The sequence below is a fragment of the Stigmatopora nigra genome, chromosome 2 (genome assembly GCF_051989575.1).
Source record: "Stigmatopora nigra isolate UIUO_SnigA chromosome 2, RoL_Snig_1.1, whole genome shotgun sequence".
Lineage (NCBI taxonomy): Eukaryota > Metazoa > Chordata > Actinopteri > Syngnathiformes > Syngnathidae > Stigmatopora > Stigmatopora nigra.
This window is the reverse complement of record NC_135509.1, coordinates 5277145-5295769: the sequence shown is the minus strand read 5'-3', so window position 1 is coordinate 5295769 and position 18625 is coordinate 5277145. Positions and strand designations below refer to the sequence as shown.

Below are 18625 nucleotides of genomic sequence, written 5' to 3'. Positions count from 1 at the left end.
GGGGTTGGCATGTTGTTCACGATTCAAATTAATGCCAAAAAAAAACATTTGGTGGAATGTTGTGACCAAACCAAGATGCAAAAGTACACATTGGAAACCTTTAAAGAGAAACAAGTTAACTTAAACAAGCTTATTTTTAATGGATCTGCAAAACTGTTTGAATTTCCAAAGAGAACCTGTGAACCTCCCGCCCAAAGTTACCCAGTGGCATACCTTACATAACGTTACAGAAACGCATCCAACCCAAAGAAATCTGCATGCAGGAAACAAAAAAACAAAAACAAAAAGTCCAAAAAAGAAAAAAAAATCAAAGAGGTAAAAATGAGACATTAATAAACAGGACATTTAATGCCATTCTTTTGGCTGAAGAAGAAATTCAAACGCTTCTGCGTCAGTTTGAGCCGGCGTGGGAAGCGCCGACAGACAACGATTTAGTAAAGTGTAATTTCAACGGGTGGACGTGGCTCCGCCCACGACACAGCCCCGCCCCTGTCTTCCATATAAGGCACAGGACAAAAAGAAAACCCCGCATTACAAAAAAAGGAGCTTGCCACACCTGTCACTTGGTAACAAATTGTTATGGAGCAAACACTTGGGACCATGAGTGTCCAAGAAGGGGGCCAGGTGGACATCATGGTCACCATAGAAAGGAAAGGGGGATGTCGGAGAGGGGGGGAATTTGAGCTCAGGCAAAGGAAATCTTACAAATGTGAGCTTGTCTACTTTTTTTGGGGTACGTTTTCTTGTTTTGAACAACCTTTAAAACAAAAACGACAAGGGAGGAGCTCATCAGGGGGGAGATTGGATGAAGGTGTGGGATTTTAGATGAACGAACAACGTGGTTTATTGTTTTATTCTGATAAAAGAGTGTCAGTGTGCGAGAAAAATTCATGAGAGGGGTTAGAGGTTGAGAGAGTTAGACGTTAGCGAAAAAGAGATAGAGAGAGAAGGAGAGAGAGAGAGAGAAAGGGTGTCGTGCGTGAACGTGCGTGTGCATGTGTGAGTGTTTTTGTGTTGGCGCGAGTTGTTCAACTACAGCACTTGCTCTTCCATCCCGTGACGCCGCTTCCGCTGCTGATGTCCACGTTTTCACTGTTGGGCTCCTTTACCGGCGTCTGGACCACAGTGAATTACACGTTTAATACCGTGAACGCCGATATAGACGAATCTAACGGGAGTGTGCATACCTTTCTGAGGATGTCTTCTGCTAACGTGAGGAAGGCCTTTTCAATGTTGATATTGGCCTTGGCGCTGGTCTCAAAAAACCTAATGCCGTGCTCCCTTGCGATCTGTAAGGAATAGATAGGGGAGAGCCGATGAGTTCAAAGGCAAGCTTGTCCTAAAATAAAATGCTGATTGTCGGCGTCGAGTGGAGATCAGGTCGCATTCATTAGCTAGCTTCAAGTTCTCACAGTGCGTCTTTCCACTGAGAAGCATAATGTTATGTACTTTAAGATTGATATATGCCAATTTCAGGAAAAAATATAGACTTTGTATGTATGGTCTTACCTGTTCTCCCTTGGCTTTTGGTACAACCCTCTTGTCCTCCATATCACATTTATTGCCTAGTAGCATTCTCTCAACGTCCTCATTGGCGTGCTACAAATAAATACACAAAGACATTAATTTCCACTCGGATTCAGATAGTGTTAACTAGCTAAAGATAGTGTGATAACACAGACATTATTTGAATTAAATGCATTTGAGCATTACTGGAAAAATACAGGCCACTCTACTAGAACATTAACATCTAAAATGTGATGTCCTCAGCACTTGGTGGTTTGTAAACTGAGATGGACCACAGAATCAATCAAGCAAACGTTCCCATTGCTTCCAAGAACCATAAATGCAAAACAAGTGACTTTCTTTGACAACTGTCTAGACAAAAACAAATAATAATTTTAACAAGAAGAGCAGTTATTGACGATCACATCCAGAGTGGCAATCATGCTGCTTAGCTTATGATATGCTAACTGTTGACATTATTTTTCTAGGTCCTGGTCTAAATAATTCATAAAGAGTGAGATCATATAAAATTTGGTAAAGGATGTACGTAGAAGACTCACTTCATCAATGTTGCGCAGCCATTTGCTGATGTTCTCAAAGCTTTTGGCGTTGGTGATGTCATACACCAGCATTATGCCCATGGCGCCTCTGTAGTAGGAGGTGGTAATGGTGTGGAACCGTTCCTGGCCTGCTGTGTCCCTGCACAAACAAATGATACATTTCCATTTCCGTATTTGCAAAGCTCTTTGAAGGATCAACTTTGTAAAGCCCCTTTTAAAATTAAAATGATAAATATAAGGAGGTCAATCTCCAGAAGTGAAACAGACGATTAAAAATCAATGAAGTACGATGTCATTATTTGACAATAGGGGCATCCTGGGGAACTGAAACAACATTCTAAAATGTAATGTTAAAGTTCAAGCTAAGTAAATATACCTAAATTTCCCAGAGTTCTGCTTTTCACTTCCTCACGAAAATGTATACTACAAGTTAAAAATGACAACGTGCACAATACTTTGAAACTATTTGTAACCCAACACATGAATTTTTAGAGATACATACCATCATTTGACTGATTTATTCATTTGTTCATTGAAACTCTGGTTTGTGAGCAGAAATTTGCTGATTGACTTCAAAAAAAGGCCTCAAGCCTATAAATTGTACGCTCAACCAATCAATATTCAGCTTTTAGTTTAACTTAACTGTTAAAACAACATACTTTGTGTTATTTAGCACTCTCGTGTGATCCATTTGGAGGGAAAAACAGCAGGGATGGAATAAAATTAAAATATTGCATTGAAATCTCTGGTGCAATGATGACTATTTCCTGTAGCTGAATATTTTCAGGTTTAACAGAGGAATGTCAAACAGATGTCTGGCTTAGAATAGAAAAAGTATAGTTCTTTTTTCATGCCCCATGAGAGAAAATCACTTGCCACGTCAGTATAGACAAATTCACTATAATAAATAAATAACAGTGAATAGAGCATAGAAAAACAAGTACAGGAGAAGAATTACAAGACACAGCGAAAATGAACAAAATCAGTGACTCACCATATCTGTAGTTTGATCTTCTTTCCTTGTAGTTCCACAGTTTTGATCTTGAAGTCTATTCCTAAAAAATAAAAAGAATAAAAAATTAAATATTATAGATACATTTTTGAAACTAATACACATACATTTAAGCAAATTTTGATATCAGAAGTGGTGGGCAACATTTTTTCTGAGCAGTTCTTGTTTTCTTTTGTTATTTTTAAGTTAAAAAAAAAAAAGGTGGAATATCTCATTTATAATTGAATGAAAGCCGAATGAATAATGGTAAAAATATTGCCTAATAAACGAGCTCATGTCCCTCCTTCCCTACCTAATGACTAAAAAATTCAACCTTATCTATAATTTGCAGGCTGCAAGCATCCAATCTCTCCATCTCTACTCCTCTGCCACTCTCTTAGCAAGCCATGGTGTGGAGAAACTTGGAAATCATACTAGAGCAAATAAAATTAAGCTTTTTTTCTGTTGTGGGTACCAGATCCATATTGACATGCACCCAGAAAGAATTTGGATTTGGACATGTGGACTTGATTATTGTACATATTACCCTCCATCCATGACTGCAATATTTGGCCAAATAACTCAATTTTGGCTCATTGTTATTCTTCTAGATGGGTCATAAATCCACAGGAGGGACAAGGGATGACTTTTGGCCCAGAAGTGTTGTTTTCCTGTTTAAATAACTGAGCTGTCAGTTGAGTATTAGGAAAAAAGGTCTTCTAAGTTTACATGTTGAAGAAACAGCTGTGTGCTCTTTGTGAGGCAGGGCCACAATGAACCAAACGACTGCCAAATACTGACTCACTGATTATGGGAGGGGGATATTTAAGTTTTTAAAAAAATTGAAAGAGCGGAAGAGACAAAAGATTACACAAACAAAATGGAAATAACTATACTTTACAATTTTTCCCCACAAAAGGGCAATATGGGCTTTCTAAATAAATTATCATTTAGAAAAAGCACGTTAAATGTCATTGAGTTGACTGTGATGTTAACGTTGGCTTTACACTCAATTTGAATGACTTTCAACAGCAAGAACCGTTAAATAATATTGAGCTCATAACAACTGAAGCAGCATCCTTGAAAACATTGTTTGACCTTTAAGGAAGCACTCGTCTGTATGAAGAGAACGTTCAAAATAAGCTTAACCCCCACTAAGTAAGGCCAAAATCTATTCAGAGGCATGGAAATGAGGGACGAGTAACTGAAGAGATGGGGGGTTTCCAGTGAGAGTATTTTGAGAAGTGACTTTGTATCTGTGTGTCCAAACATAGGAGTGCTCCGTCGCTAAACATTACCTTCCAATTTCTGCATATATACTGGAGGTTAACCCTGATACTTATTTTTATGTAAGTGACACATACTGTTATAAGTAACCATGTAATTGAATATGTAAAAATCCCAATGCTACTACAGTTGTGATGCGTTGTATAATCTAAATACAAACGATGGGCTGATTTCCAAATCATTTTCAATACAAATTGAATACATTTTTTTAGAGAAATTATATGATAATCACACTACTGAATAATACTTTATATTTTATTTTTTATCTTCACTAATTTCTAATTTGGGTTCCAACTGGACCTGGATGATAAAACGGTAATGATAGTTATCATCAAATAACAACAATAAAAATTTTCAATAAAATTCAATTAAAACTGCAATTACACCGCCCCAACAAGCGGTCCACAAATGTATCCCCAGTAAAAATAAAATGTAAATGAAACAAATGATGTTTACACCTTGTTGTCTGTGCCCTCCTATTGCCTAGCAACCATAGCAAGATGTGTCACGTCTATTGGCAATACATAGTTTGAAGGTTAGTGAAAAATGTCGCAACAAAATACCTAAGAATTTATCTAAAACCAATTGATGTTCTTACTCATCTCTCAATAACTAATGTCAAGTCACATGTTGCCTTTCATGCCAGAACGCATTAGGTTACATATTATGTTTTGACAGCAAATATGCAAGAAAATGCAGCGATAAAGAATGACACATGATTTGTTACTTACACACTAAATTGAATAAGCAGTGCTTGTTTTAGTATTGAAAAAAACTTGTCTATTACATATGAGAACTAACTTTTACACATTGTATAAGAGTTAGTTCATCATTTCCTACATTTAATGAGGCTTTGTCACCAAGAGTATGGGGTACTCACCGTGGAAGAATGGCCAGTTTTTATGGCCTTTGCACACTGGTTATAAAACGTTGCAATGTGTAATAACTTTGCTGATGACAAAAAAAAGGTTTATGGCCTGAGATGTTAAAATCAATCCAGGGAAATACATTGAAGTATAATCACGAGATACTTGATGATCATATACAGTTTATTTGCCGTCTGCCAGAAATGGAATCCAATGCCGGCGATTTGTGATGCCAGTTGCCTGAAACAATTATGACTGTACAGATAATAAAGCATAAACCATATGTCATTGCTGCTTATATAACACATTGCCAACTCTGTGGAAACCCAACATGAATGTTTTGTCAGCTTTGGAGCTGCAAGTACTTTTTATCTGACGTTTTAATACCTTTCATATTTAGTAGTAAACGCGAAACAATAAAATAAATGCAGTGTAAGGGGAGAAAGTGGCACAGCTAAATTGACACCACTAGCCTACTTAGCTTCCGATGTCATAAATGACAGCAAACCAGGAGCGGTTTAACTAGTTTAAACATTGCCCAACAGTCAGATTTAATCCAAATTTGTTAGATCGGTGGTATTTGTCACGGTTACTTGAGTTTAATAGCTGCAAAAATTGCACAACTTGCCTGGCAGATAACCCGTGTAGGCCTGAAAGTGAATGCTAAGTTAGGGTGGCTAACCAATTGGCCAACACGCAATTTACACGTAGGACGCCAGATGTCGGTGTGAAAATACGCAAAATGATGTGACACTAAATTCTGCACGTGTTGCTTATGCTTACCTATGGTGGAGATGAAGGTTGTGTTGAAGGCATCGTCAGAGAAGCGGAACAGCACACAGGTCTTCCCCACGCCCGAATCTCCGATGAGAAGCAGTTTGAATAGCAAGTCGTACGTCTTCTTAGCCATTGGAAACAGTGAGTGTGCACTCGAGAGGTTACAAATAAACAAAACAATTTCCTAACACGCCTATGTGAAGTCTGAAGCCAGTTCCTACGGTCAACTTGACCAAGTGACTGTATTTTGACAGTTTACAACCTGGGATTTGTTGTTTAGCTTCTGCAAGCTAGTGGGCTAAATACCGCCACCAAATATAACACGCCAGTGAAGTTATATTCCAAAGGCCCGACTGTCTCCCCTTGAAATCGCGAGGAAAAAAAGTGGTGACAACGCGAGGTCCTCCAAATCGATTCCTCTCTTTTCCACTCTTTCTTTTCTCCTACACAGTCGGGACAAAATGGCTCCTGTCTCCCCGACTCACTCTTTCTTCATACTAACGGCGAGCTAATTCAAATTCTCGGCACACCCCGTCATTCCAGTGCCCAGCTACAAGCTCAACCGATAACCCCTCGACCAGAAACTGGAGGTGAAATAGAAGAAAATTCACCGACTCTGCAAAGTTCGTGAGCTTCTTCTTTTCCGAAGAGATTAGGAACTTAAAGACGACCGCCGTCGTCTCTGGAATAGGAGTCAACGCGGCGACACCCTACTGAAACTCGCCAAATAGCCCGCCCATTTCTGTCAAAACTCAGCTTTTCAATTGGATAACATTTATGTCAATTAACTAAGACCTTAAATATTATTGGTCCTTATCTCCAACAAGCTACAAGAGGAGCGTCTGTCACTGACAGAAAGGGCAAACGACACTGGGCCAGGGGTCTGGACATTGAGGCTCAGCCCCCCGTTAACTTCAATGGGCGTAGCGATGTCCGCAGATCCAAAATGGTTGCTAGTTTCCGCGACGCGCTGCGTTAGAGGGTGTGATTCACGCTCCATGGCAAGTTGGAAACTGATGCGGTGACTCTCCCAGCTGTGAGTCAGGCGAAGTGATGTCATAATTAAGTACGTATGCCTTTGCGGGCGTTTCCCACATCCTATGTCCGTGGATTTGAAAGATTATTTATCTGTTTTAACTTTGCACGGACTAATTATGCAAGCGCAGTTAGTTTGACTCCAATATATCGTCACGAATTGGCCTTGTGTCTAACTTTACCCCTCTTCCACGTCAGACACCCTCCAAGAATGTGGAGCATGTTCTACAGACCAAGTACAGACTTGACAAGTAAAGAGTACAGTCATCCAAAAAAGTCAATGTTATGCTGCTGTGGAGATAAAAACATAAATATAAAATTTAAAAAGCCAGTTGAAGTGGCCTTTAAGTTAGTGTTAAGTATTTTTATTTATATGTTTAAAATAAACAAATGATGAATAATAATAATATTTGTCATCCAACATTTACAGAGTTGGACTTGTATATATGAAAAAGTAACACATGTAATGTGCTTGAATTCCACCAGCAATAAAACGCAAAATGACACTTGAATGTGAATTCCATAATCTGACACCTTGATCTATCTTTGTATGAATAATTAAAAAAGAAAAAGAAAAATAGTAACAGTCAATTATTTTAATTAATTAATTTAACTTAAACCTTAGTTCTCTTTTATAACATAATGAACTATTACCTATTCCAGTTAGAAAATATATATTCACACCACATTCTTTCTTTACATTAGCTGGTGGTATATGTCAACATGTGTTCTGCTTTTTTCTCGCTAGACGGCAGTGTTACGCTGTATTTTATCTATACAGATTGGTTAAGTAATCGCAGTAATAATTTATATTCCATGTATGTCCCCATTCCGTGGTACATTTAGGAAAAAACGTATGAAAGAAATACTGAACGGGTAGTCAAACCGTAATTCTGAGTTAATATCAATTTTTAGTTATTATTTTGTTATTATGTATAACCTCAACACTTCCAAATAAGATTTGGTTTCCTACTCCCATTTATTTTAACAGAATATGTCAAAAACATAACCTATGGAAGTTTTTTGCATTAGGAAAAATACTTATTGTTTATTTTTTGCATCTAAAAAATAGATAATTTATATTTACATTCAGAAATCATTTAGTCTGATCAATTAATATGCTTGTTTTTTTGGACACAGGTGAATTTTAGAGCAAATTCAATTAAGGAGAATGTAGTCGTAGAATTATTTTTTTAATTTCTTAAAGCGAACTACATATAGCTTTTTTTATACAGAAACTACATTTCCCATCATCCTTTGCCCGACTCCGCAGTGATATGGGGCGTGGAGCTCGAATGTCTGTGCGTGTGCGCGCGTGTGTGTACGAGACCTGTCTCTCGGAGACCTACACTCGAGAACCGGACCGAGCATCACTGCACCCAGAAAAGAAGGATGTGGATCCCATCAATGTGTAAGAAGACGATCTGAACAACATTCCTGATTTTTTTTTTAGCTTTGGTGTCCTGGGATTTTATTTTTGCTTCATATCTGGAGACGGAGGAGAATTGGAGCCTCGAGCCAGCGCGTGAGAGCTGATTCCATTTATGCTAATTTACCAGACATCCAGGGCAATTGAGCCATGAGCGTGGCATGTTATGATTTCCACCAAAAAAACACTCTGATCTAATATTCTTTAAGAAATGATCATGAAGTAGTGCTAAATGATTTATTGATTAGAGGAAAAAAACATATGACACAAAGCAAGTGACAGTAAGAGTATTTTTTGTGTTTTTAATTTGTTATTGTGTTACTGACTACAAGAAGTCCGCGATGTCAAAGAACAAGAACAGCGAATCAGTTAAGGTTGTTGTCCGATGCCGACCTCTCAACCGGAAAGAGGAGTCCAATGGTCCTTCCGGGGTAATCGTACAAATGGACCTGCGATTAGGACAGGTGATCCTCAGGAATCCTCGAGCTTCCCACTGCGAACCCCAGAAAACGTTTACATTCGACGCTGTTTATGATGCCAATTCCAAACAACGAGATTTGTACGATGAGAGTGTCAGGCCTCTGATAGATTCTGTCTTAGCTGGCTTCAATGGTACAATTTTTGCTTATGGGCAGACCGGGACCGGCAAGACGTACACCATGCAAGGGATGTGGTTGGACCCCGAAAAACGGGGAGTGATACCCAATGCCTTTGACCACATCTTTACCCACATCTCCCGCTCGCAGTCGGATAAGCAGTACCTAGTAAGGGCGTCCTATCTGGAGATCTATCGTGAGGAGATCCGGGATCTCCTGGATCCCAACCATGCTAATGCCCGAGGTCTCGAGCTCAGAGAGAGTCCAGAGACCGGAGTCTACGTTCCGGACCTCACCTCTTGCGTCTGCAAGAGCATCAAAGAGATCGAGGAGGTGATGAACGTCGGCAACCAGGCGAGGGCGGTTGCGTGCACAGAAATGAATGAATATTCGTCCAGGTCCCATGCCTTATTCCTGATCACCGTTGAGTGTGGCCAACCCGGTCCAGATGGGAGAAAGCATATCCGGGTGGGCCGACTCAACCTCGTGGATCTGGCCGGCAGCGAGCGACAGGCCAAGACGGGCGTCCAAGGAGAACGCCTTAAGGAAGCAGCTAAGATTAACCTTTCTCTGTCCGCGCTAGGCAATGTGATATCTTCATTGGCGGATGGACGTAGCGCCCATGTGCCATACAGGGACTCAAAGCTGACCCGCCTTTTGCAGGACTCACTGGGAGGGAATGCAAAGACTGTCATGGTAGCCACTTTAGGCCCTGCTCCTCAGCATTATGACGAAACCCTCACGACTCTCCGTTACGCCAACCGAGCGAAGAACATCCAAAACCGGCCGCGGGTCAACGAGGACCCCAAAGATGCTCTCCTCCGAGAGTTTCAGAGCGAGATCGCTCGGCTCAGGGCCCAGCTCAACCATAGGAAGTGGAGGAGTAAGCAGAAGAAGGAACGCCAGGATGGCGATGGCTCGGATCAAGATGGGGGTGAAGACACTGAATGTGATGATGGGGAGGAAGAAGTGGAAAAGGAGGCTGAGGAGTACATGAAGCGAGAGGAGCAGCGTCTTGAGAGGGAGAAGGAAGCCATCAGAGGTGATCGATCACTCTTGGCTGATGAGAAGCAGAGACTTCTTGGGGAGAAAGAGAGAATGATGGGGGATCTTCGGAAGGAACAGGAAGCTACAGAAGAACTGACGGCCAAGTATAAGGTGAGCAACTGAATCTTCAGCATTGGCCATATTGATCCTTTGCTCTTGTCATCCATTATAGTGAAATGTCTCTAATAGTAAACATGGGGAATCTCAAATTATTATAATTGATGATGAGTAGGTTCAATAGATAATAGAAATATTTTTAAATTCACATAAATGTTGACATCCACCAAAAAACCTTTAGCTGCACATTTGAATCATGAGACCAAAACAATATGTTATACACACAGGTGCAAATTAAATACATCAGTTTGTAGATGCATTTTTATTTCCTAGAAAAAATTCAGATACTCTTCTTTGGTAGATGGTAGAAATATGGGAACGGGATGGAGCAAAAACTATTTCTTCTCTATAACTCTCACTATTTTCGTGTCCATTTTCTACATCAGACCTCTCATATTTCTTCCCACCATGTCGTCCTTCAAAGCACTGTGAGCATTGATACTGCTGAACCATATCAAATCTTGTGCGATCTCGCTGCCCAGTGCAAGGTCTCATGTTTGATGCTGACTGGGCGACCTCTGATTGGTGTCAGCTACAGGAAACAGCAAAATTCTCCATTGCCATGCCTTGGGGGAGAAGATGATTGGGGTCAACTATTTCCTGTCGTTGCATCACTGTCCATCAAAAGGATACAGATAAAGATTTACTTGTTTATCCCAGGACACTAAAACCAAAACTTCAATTCTAGTTCACAAATTCTCCTCTATTCTTATCCATTCAAGAAAAACATTTTTTAAATGACGATAATCGCTTTAATGGCAATGTCACATTCTGTACATATGTTGCAGTAATCACTATACCAATTCAATGCCTAAAAATACTTCCCATTATGCTATCACTGTTTAAAAGAACTAAAATTTGCTGTGTCATTGTCAATAACATGTTTTTTATCCACTTCAATAGGAGAAAAAAGGCAAAACTTCTGTGATTACGTGTTATGATGGCGATTTTAGTTATTTACTTCTTTGAGTATGGAGTTAAATTGCAAGGGCTGGGTCAATGTAGCATCAGTGACATCATGTTTTTCTTATTTGGACTGAAAATTGATTTAGACCCTTTTTAACATCATCCCAGCTGGTTGGGGTCCAGTAGCTCAACCCTTTATGACTCATTTCCTGTAAGTCAGTGTAACACCACAATAAGTATGTTGCAGGCCACACCTATATAAAGTACAGTTGACCATTGTGTCATCCATCCACAAAATAGCAGGGGCAGTAACTATGTTTGAAAAATAACTACACATTTTTCTCCAATTAGCAAAATTGTACTGAGTGGCCACCATTGAAGAGCACATTTGTGCACATGGATGTTTGATCAAATATTTATTTTAGCTCTTGTTGACACAATTCATTTTCTGGAACATATTTTCATGTATCAATATGAACTAAATCATTAACCATTTTTTAGGTCAAGTGACCAAAGTAAGTCTATTCTGAAAGATGTAGAAAAAAAGTCAAGTTGGTAAAAAGTACTATCAATCAGTTACTCATAGAAAGATTACATATAATTGTTTTTACCTTCTTAATAATGATAACACAAGAATACAAACACAAACTGCCAAATAGTAAAATACGTTTTTTCCCCACAATTCTAAAACAACATACATAAAGTATTAATGTTTGACCTGTTTGATTTCCTAATTACTACACTTTAGATTATGGGGAGGAGAATTGTTAACCTGCAAAGATCATTTTTGAGGCTCCATTTGTGTGAAGTTTAGCCAACAACAAAAAAATCGCCCTTTTGCCCCACTGTTCCTCAACTGAATACATTTTGTACATTCTTTTATATTGACCGCTTCCTGTTTTGCTTTTTTCTTTCTTCCGGCTTCCATGTGTGCTTGTGTGTGTGGAAGCTGATGATGAAAACATCTCATTACTGCTCTCTCTCTCGGCAGTGAAGACCTCGCTAAAATATTAATGTGGTGCATGTCTCTGTATGTACCACAATATGAATTTGGGAGTGCTATGGAGCAAGTGGCGAATCTGTGGTGCTGCTAATTTAATGGGAGAAATGGGTTTTACAAACTTTAGGATAAGTGATAACCTGCTCATCTACAATCAAGTTTACATAAAACCACAAAATACAATGTAATTGCTTATGAACATTTCCTGAGTATATATAAATACATATACATATATACACATATACATATATATACATATACATATGCATATATATACACATATACATATACATATATACACATATAGATATACATACATTTACATATATATACACATACAAATATATATATATATATATATATATATATATATATATATATATATATATATATATATATATATATATATATATATATATATATATATATATATATATATATATATATATATATATATATATATATATATATATATATATATATATATATATATATATATATATATATATATATATATATATATATACATATACACATATACATATATGTATATACACATACATATACATATATATACACATAAAAATGACTAAAAATGCTTAATCTGTCAATGTGGTTTGAGTAGGAATAACCTTTTTTGCTGCAGATGAATCATCTTGACCAAAGAAAATCTCAAGATAGTTACGTATTTAATACGAGGCCTGACCTTAAGGCTACATGTATTACATTGTCCTCGCTAACAATAACCAGCCTATCAGGAGGAAGAAACCAGCACGAGAGAGAAACCCCCTAACTTGAATCAGCCCATTAATGGAGCACAATGAATATGACTGAATACAAAGGGCACACATACTCATGCATGTCCCTTTTTATTGCTTTGACATGATATAGAAGTACAGTACTTTTAATTCATTTCTTAATACATCCTTGCAAAGTCTGCAGCTTGATTTATGTTCTGCTATAAAAGTTCCGATTGAAGCGTTAACCTTCAAACAGCACATGTCTCTCTGACACACGTGTTCCCCTGATGGTTTTAAAATATTGTTTGTCCTCAGAGAGATGCAAACGCGCGTGCACACATACACATAGAGAACACAAAAGCACCCCCCTGAACAAAGAAGCTTTCTGTAAAAGCTTTGCTGCTTTCTCTCTGAAGGACCCCACTGTACCCATTACACAAGTGAGTGTGTGTGTTTTTTGTTTGTATCATGTAATTAAGTGGACAGTAGCATAGTATTGTATGTGCAATTCAAAGAATTTATAGGTTGCTTGTAATCTAAACACGCATTTTATTGTCTCCCTGAGACTAGACTTCCCGTCATTAGGGTCCCTTTTCATTTTTGTCCAAACCTTTGTCTAATTTCTGTTCACAGTGTAATGCAGGTGTGGGTTATTTAAATACAAAGTAGAACATCCAACCTCAGTCGACCCCATTTCGGGGGTACCCCTGTCCCATTTTCAGAGTAATTCCGGGTTGAATGCGATTCACGCAATATCCAGCCATATAAAATGCAATTCCACTTTCATAAAGTGGGTTTTAATTTTCAATGTGATGGAAGTATTAAATCTTACGTATTTAGGATACACACCCCTAACATGACATATTTAGTGAAACAGAGACATTATGTTAAGCAAATGAGGAATGATACTATCCCTTGATGACTTATTGACTTTACAGTCTTCATATCAGCTGTGATGCAGGATTAATTAGGTTTGTATTGATGTGCCTAGTCGATGTTTATAATTCATCATGCTGAAGAACAGCTCAGCTTGATGTAGCTTAGTGTCATCATAGGGATGTTCAAGTTTTAGCCTCTGCAGCACTGCAGTGGCCTGTATCAGCCTGACAAACATGGGGCAATGATGCAGTATTTATGAGTAACTACAGTGTTTTAAGACTTAGGGGAAAAGTCAAGGTTAAAAAAAATAATGATAAAAAAAGCCACCCCTTCAAACATGTATTCAGTATATCTTCCCACTTTATGTACTAGATAATATAGAGTCCTATTAGTATTAACCGCTCAAGAGTTAATCTTATATTCCAGGGTCATTACGCGGATTTTAAAGCTGCCTTTTTATGTGCTCTAAGTATTCATTTCAGGCTCTTATTTCACTATTCCAGGCAATGGAGAGCAAACTGCTGGTTGGTGGGAAGAATATAATAGATCATACCAATGAGCAGCAGAAGATGCTGGAGTTGAAAAGACAGGAAATTGCAGAGCAGGTTTGTGTCATTGAAGAAACATATTGCATGACAGCAGATTCGTATGAATGTCTTTCTTTAAATGATTCCAGACATGCAATGAGAGGGAAATCCAGCAGCAGATGTTGACCCAAGATGATGAGACGCTTGAGCTGAGGGAGACTTTTACTTCTCTGCAGCAAGAGGTCGAGGCCAAGACTAAGAAACTCAAGAAGGTAAGCTCTTTGTAGATAGACTCTATAGGTTCTAATGAAAAAAAATGTATTCCCCAATGCATTTCCCTGTTCCTGTTTGTCTCCTCTTAGTTGTACGCCAAGCTTCAGTGCGTCAAGGCGGAGATCCAGGATGTAAATGACGAGCACGTGAGGAGTCGTCAGGAGCTGGAGCAAACGCAGAATGAGCTCACCAGGGAGCTTAAGTTCAAGTAAGTAAAAGGCGTGTGATGAATGAAGAAATTTAATGTGGAATATGGTATCGATGATAATGTATGTTTACAGTTCTAAAGTACAGTAACGTGTGTTAAAGTGTTAAAACATTAGATTAGATGAGATAAATAAGTGTGTTGCTGAAATATATATAAATATACATATACGTATATATAAATACACATACATATATATAAATATACATGTACAAATATATAAATATACATATAGATACATATATATAAAAATACATATTCATACATATAAATATACATATACAGACATATATATAAATACACATATACCTACAAACACATAGATGTACATAAAATATAAATATACATATATACATACATATATATAAAAATACATATACATACATATATATAAATACACATATACATACATACACATAGATGGACATGTATGCATACGATAAATATAAATATACATACATATATATAAAAATACATATACATACATATATATATAAATACACACATACATACATACACATAGGTTTACATGTATGCATACGGTTGGTCTTAACATTCAGCCATTTCTTTTGTTAAAAAGCCTGACAGACATGAACATAAATAAAAGAAAATTCATGCAATTCTTCTTCTGTAGGTACTTAATCATCGAGAACTTCATTCCTCCAGAGGCGAAAAATAAGATCATGAGCAGGATGACTTTTGACCCTGAAGAGGATCAGTGGAAGTTCCAGCCCCTCGTTCCCAGTGAGAGGTCAGTTTCGGATGGACAGTTTAACATTCCAGAATGTGAATTGGGACCATTGATGTCTGATTGATGTCTTCTTTCCTTCCTCTTCTCTCCAGTAAACCCTTACAGATGAAGAAAAGGCCAGTATCTGCTGTGGGATATAAACGACCAATCAGTCAATACGCAAGAGTTGCCATAACAATGGGGGCTAAGAACAGATTTAGGGTAAGGGATTGCTGCCCATAAAGTGACATTCACCTTTTTCCCTACAAATGACATGCAAGTGCTTTTTCCTTTCAAATTAAATAAAAATGAACTGCAGTAATGCATTGCTTAATTCACGTACCAACATACTATACTACCACACTAAGTATTACTTATAACACTTTGAGTATATCTGGAATTTATGCATTTTAAAAAATCCACTTAAACTATGGAGTTAACTCATCTCATGTTATCTAACCATTTTTGTTATGCAGTTAAATAAAGATTTCACCTTTGTGTGTTAAGGCTGAAAACATCATGTTTCTGGAGTTGGACATGACCCCCCCAAACACTGCCTCATTGGGTCGTTTAAGGGATATAAAGCTTAACCAAAGCTCCTCTGTGGACAACTCTCCCACCACCGACAGAGGCGTTCACAAGTCTCCCTCGTGGTAAGTCGAATATACTCCAGTGCAAAATTATAATTTAACATGTATGTCATCTTGCTCAGATGGCAAAACATTCAAAATTCAATCGGTTATGTCTGCTATTATTATGTGAAGGAGTAATTTGCATTTAAGTTTATATCATGACTAAGCCCTTTTTTCCTGCTGTCTTTATCTAACAAATGTTAATGGATTTTGTGTAATGTATCGAAATGGAATTATTAAAGATTAGCCACTACCATTAAACTCTTGCTTAGCCAGTAATTGCATTGTTCTTGAATAATCTTGTTAACCTGTAATTTAATATTTGAAATGAATCATACCTTTTTTTTGCAGGTGTCAAAGCCAAAAGTCTCTCTCGTCCTCGTCTTCTAATGTTTCCATTTCGGCTTGTTCTCCAGCTGTGACTGCGTCGGCGCAGTGAAACATAAAAGCTTTAGCAATGTGTGTTTATATTCTTATTTATTGTGCTGGAAAATTTGGTGCTGCAATGCCTCTTTATAAGACAAAACTAATTGTTGACGGAAAAGGACCTTAAAAAAGCTCATTAAAAGGAACAAATTAACCTTTTTTTGCATGGGAGAAAAAAAATGAAATGTTTGTGAGGCTGTGTGTGTGGATGTCTCACCAAAGTGGCTTTTATCCTGTGTATTATACCATTGTACATATTGAATATATAAATGTGTCTTCAGTGGTCATTATACATTCCCCTAAAAAATATTTCACAGTAGAACATCTTTACATGTGTCGTGGTTTATTTAAGATAGTCACGTGTAATTCTAAAGGAGAATTTAAAATTCTAAATCGAATTTAAAATAGTTCTGGAAGCTTTTATGTGACCACATTTTTAATTGAAGATATTCATTCAGGATCATGTCATAGAAAACAAGTATAAATATGAAATACGTGTGTTTCAATGCGTTTGTCCTTTTGTTTTGTTCTCTTAATGTAACTGATGCAAAATGATGTGTTATTGGACTAAAAAGAGGATGTTGAGCTAGTTTGCAGTCTGAAAAAAAATAGAAAGAATAGTATTATATAGTGTCTCAGACACCAAAGTGGGTGTAATACTGGCAGGAATTAAAAAAACATTCAGGGATTATTATTCATATACAAATAATGGGGAAAATGAATATCTGGCTACTAAATTGATATAATTCTCATTGTGAATGCCTCAAGAATGGACAAGAAAACATAATTCAAATGTTATTATGATGTTAGGTATAGGAATTCTTTCTAATTGTGGCTGTCATAATAATATTCCAAGAAAGTCTAGAAGACATCATTGATAAAAATCTCATTTTAAATACGGTGAAATGCCGTTTCTAACTGTTTCAGCTATTTGCAGATGTGTGCAGTAATCACATTGAGGGCACTTAATTGACCCACTTTTGTTCCACTAGGAAATGCTTAGAGGCTTCACCCAAATGTCCACATTTGTGTCACTCAATGACGGTTACATGCAATTCACCTTTAATAATACATGCATAGGAATAAGTAATGTTAGTATAAATTAATTGTGAGCAATGCAAGCAGATTTATCACACAATTAAATGAATAACATTGGATTTTTAATTATCAGAGGTTTTATTGTGGAAGTAAATGTATAAGTCACAGTGGATTTTCATTGTCTTCAACATTGTTCTTTTTTATTTTTATTTTTTCTAATTCATGCTACAGCCAGTAACGAAAAAATATTTACATTATAATGCTGAGTGTAACGGCAGGGTGAATGTGATTTTTTTATTATTTTTTTTTTTTTTATACAAAAAGATTGTTGATAAATGTCTTTGTACATTGTTTCTGTACAAATCTTGTTATGCGTGTTAATTAAGTCACTGTTCTGTGTCGGCCTCGTCAAATATTGTACAACTGTGAGAGGGTTGTGGGGCTGTGGGGGAGGAAGGAAGTCAAATGCCGATAGAAAAAAAAGAGGTGGGGGGGGAGGGCAGGGATGGAAGCAGTGAGCCAAAGACAATCAGGAAGTGAGGAGAGACTGTGGAGGAGGTGGAAAACGGAGCCAGTCTCCATGGTAACCAGCCTGTTGAGGAATGGCTCATGGAGTAGGGGGGAGTGGTGTCATATTATAATGGTTGTAAAATAGCAAAAGCCAGTATTGCTGAGCTCATCTGTCGGGTTAAAAATCAAAATAAAAAGACTAATGCAAGAATTCTCAAGTTGTATTTATGTTACTATTCAATTAAAACTGTGTGTTGAGGATAGTGTGTTTGTTGTAATTTAATATATTGGGCCTGAGGTTTAGTGAAGGGATGGAAGACCCTTCACATTTTTAAATGGGGGATTATAGTGTATTAGAGACAATATTGTTTAATTGGGATTCAAGTCTATGAAACATTATAGATTAAGTGAAGATGCATATGTGTAAAATACATATATGTCTATACACAAGAGGCAATTTGATACCCATCTTGCAATGAGAGTAATTGACGATGAGAGGCCTCTATTTTACCCACCTGCATTGCATTTAAATATTTTATGACCAGCAT

At 37.4% G+C, this 18625-nt stretch overlaps 2 protein-coding genes across 2 annotated transcripts; one reads left to right on the top strand and one right to left on the bottom strand.

Moving 5' to 3' along the window:
- Positions 1-115: 115 nt before the first annotated feature.
- Positions 116-6743, bottom strand: rab10 (RAB10, member RAS oncogene family). Its single transcript, XM_077710519.1, has 6 exons — positions 5994-6743; positions 3061-3121; positions 2067-2205; positions 1510-1599; positions 1188-1289; positions 116-1115 (listed from the first exon to the last, which is right to left on the bottom strand). The coding sequence occupies exons 1-6, from the start codon at positions 6118-6120 to the stop codon at positions 1029-1031; spliced, it is 606 nt and encodes a 201-aa protein (XP_077566645.1). The 5' UTR covers positions 6121-6743; the 3' UTR covers positions 116-1028.
- Positions 6744-8295: 1552 nt separating this feature from the next.
- On the top strand, positions 8296-18288 carry kif3ca (kinesin family member 3Ca). The gene is made up of 8 exons (XM_077710516.1): positions 8296-10205; positions 14240-14341; positions 14413-14535; positions 14626-14744; positions 15376-15492; positions 15585-15693; positions 15979-16124; positions 16455-18288. The coding sequence occupies exons 1-8, from the start codon at positions 8793-8795 to the stop codon at positions 16540-16542; spliced, it is 2217 nt and encodes a 738-aa protein (XP_077566642.1). The 5' UTR covers positions 8296-8792; the 3' UTR covers positions 16543-18288.
- The last annotated feature ends 337 nt before the right edge of the window (positions 18289-18625 follow it).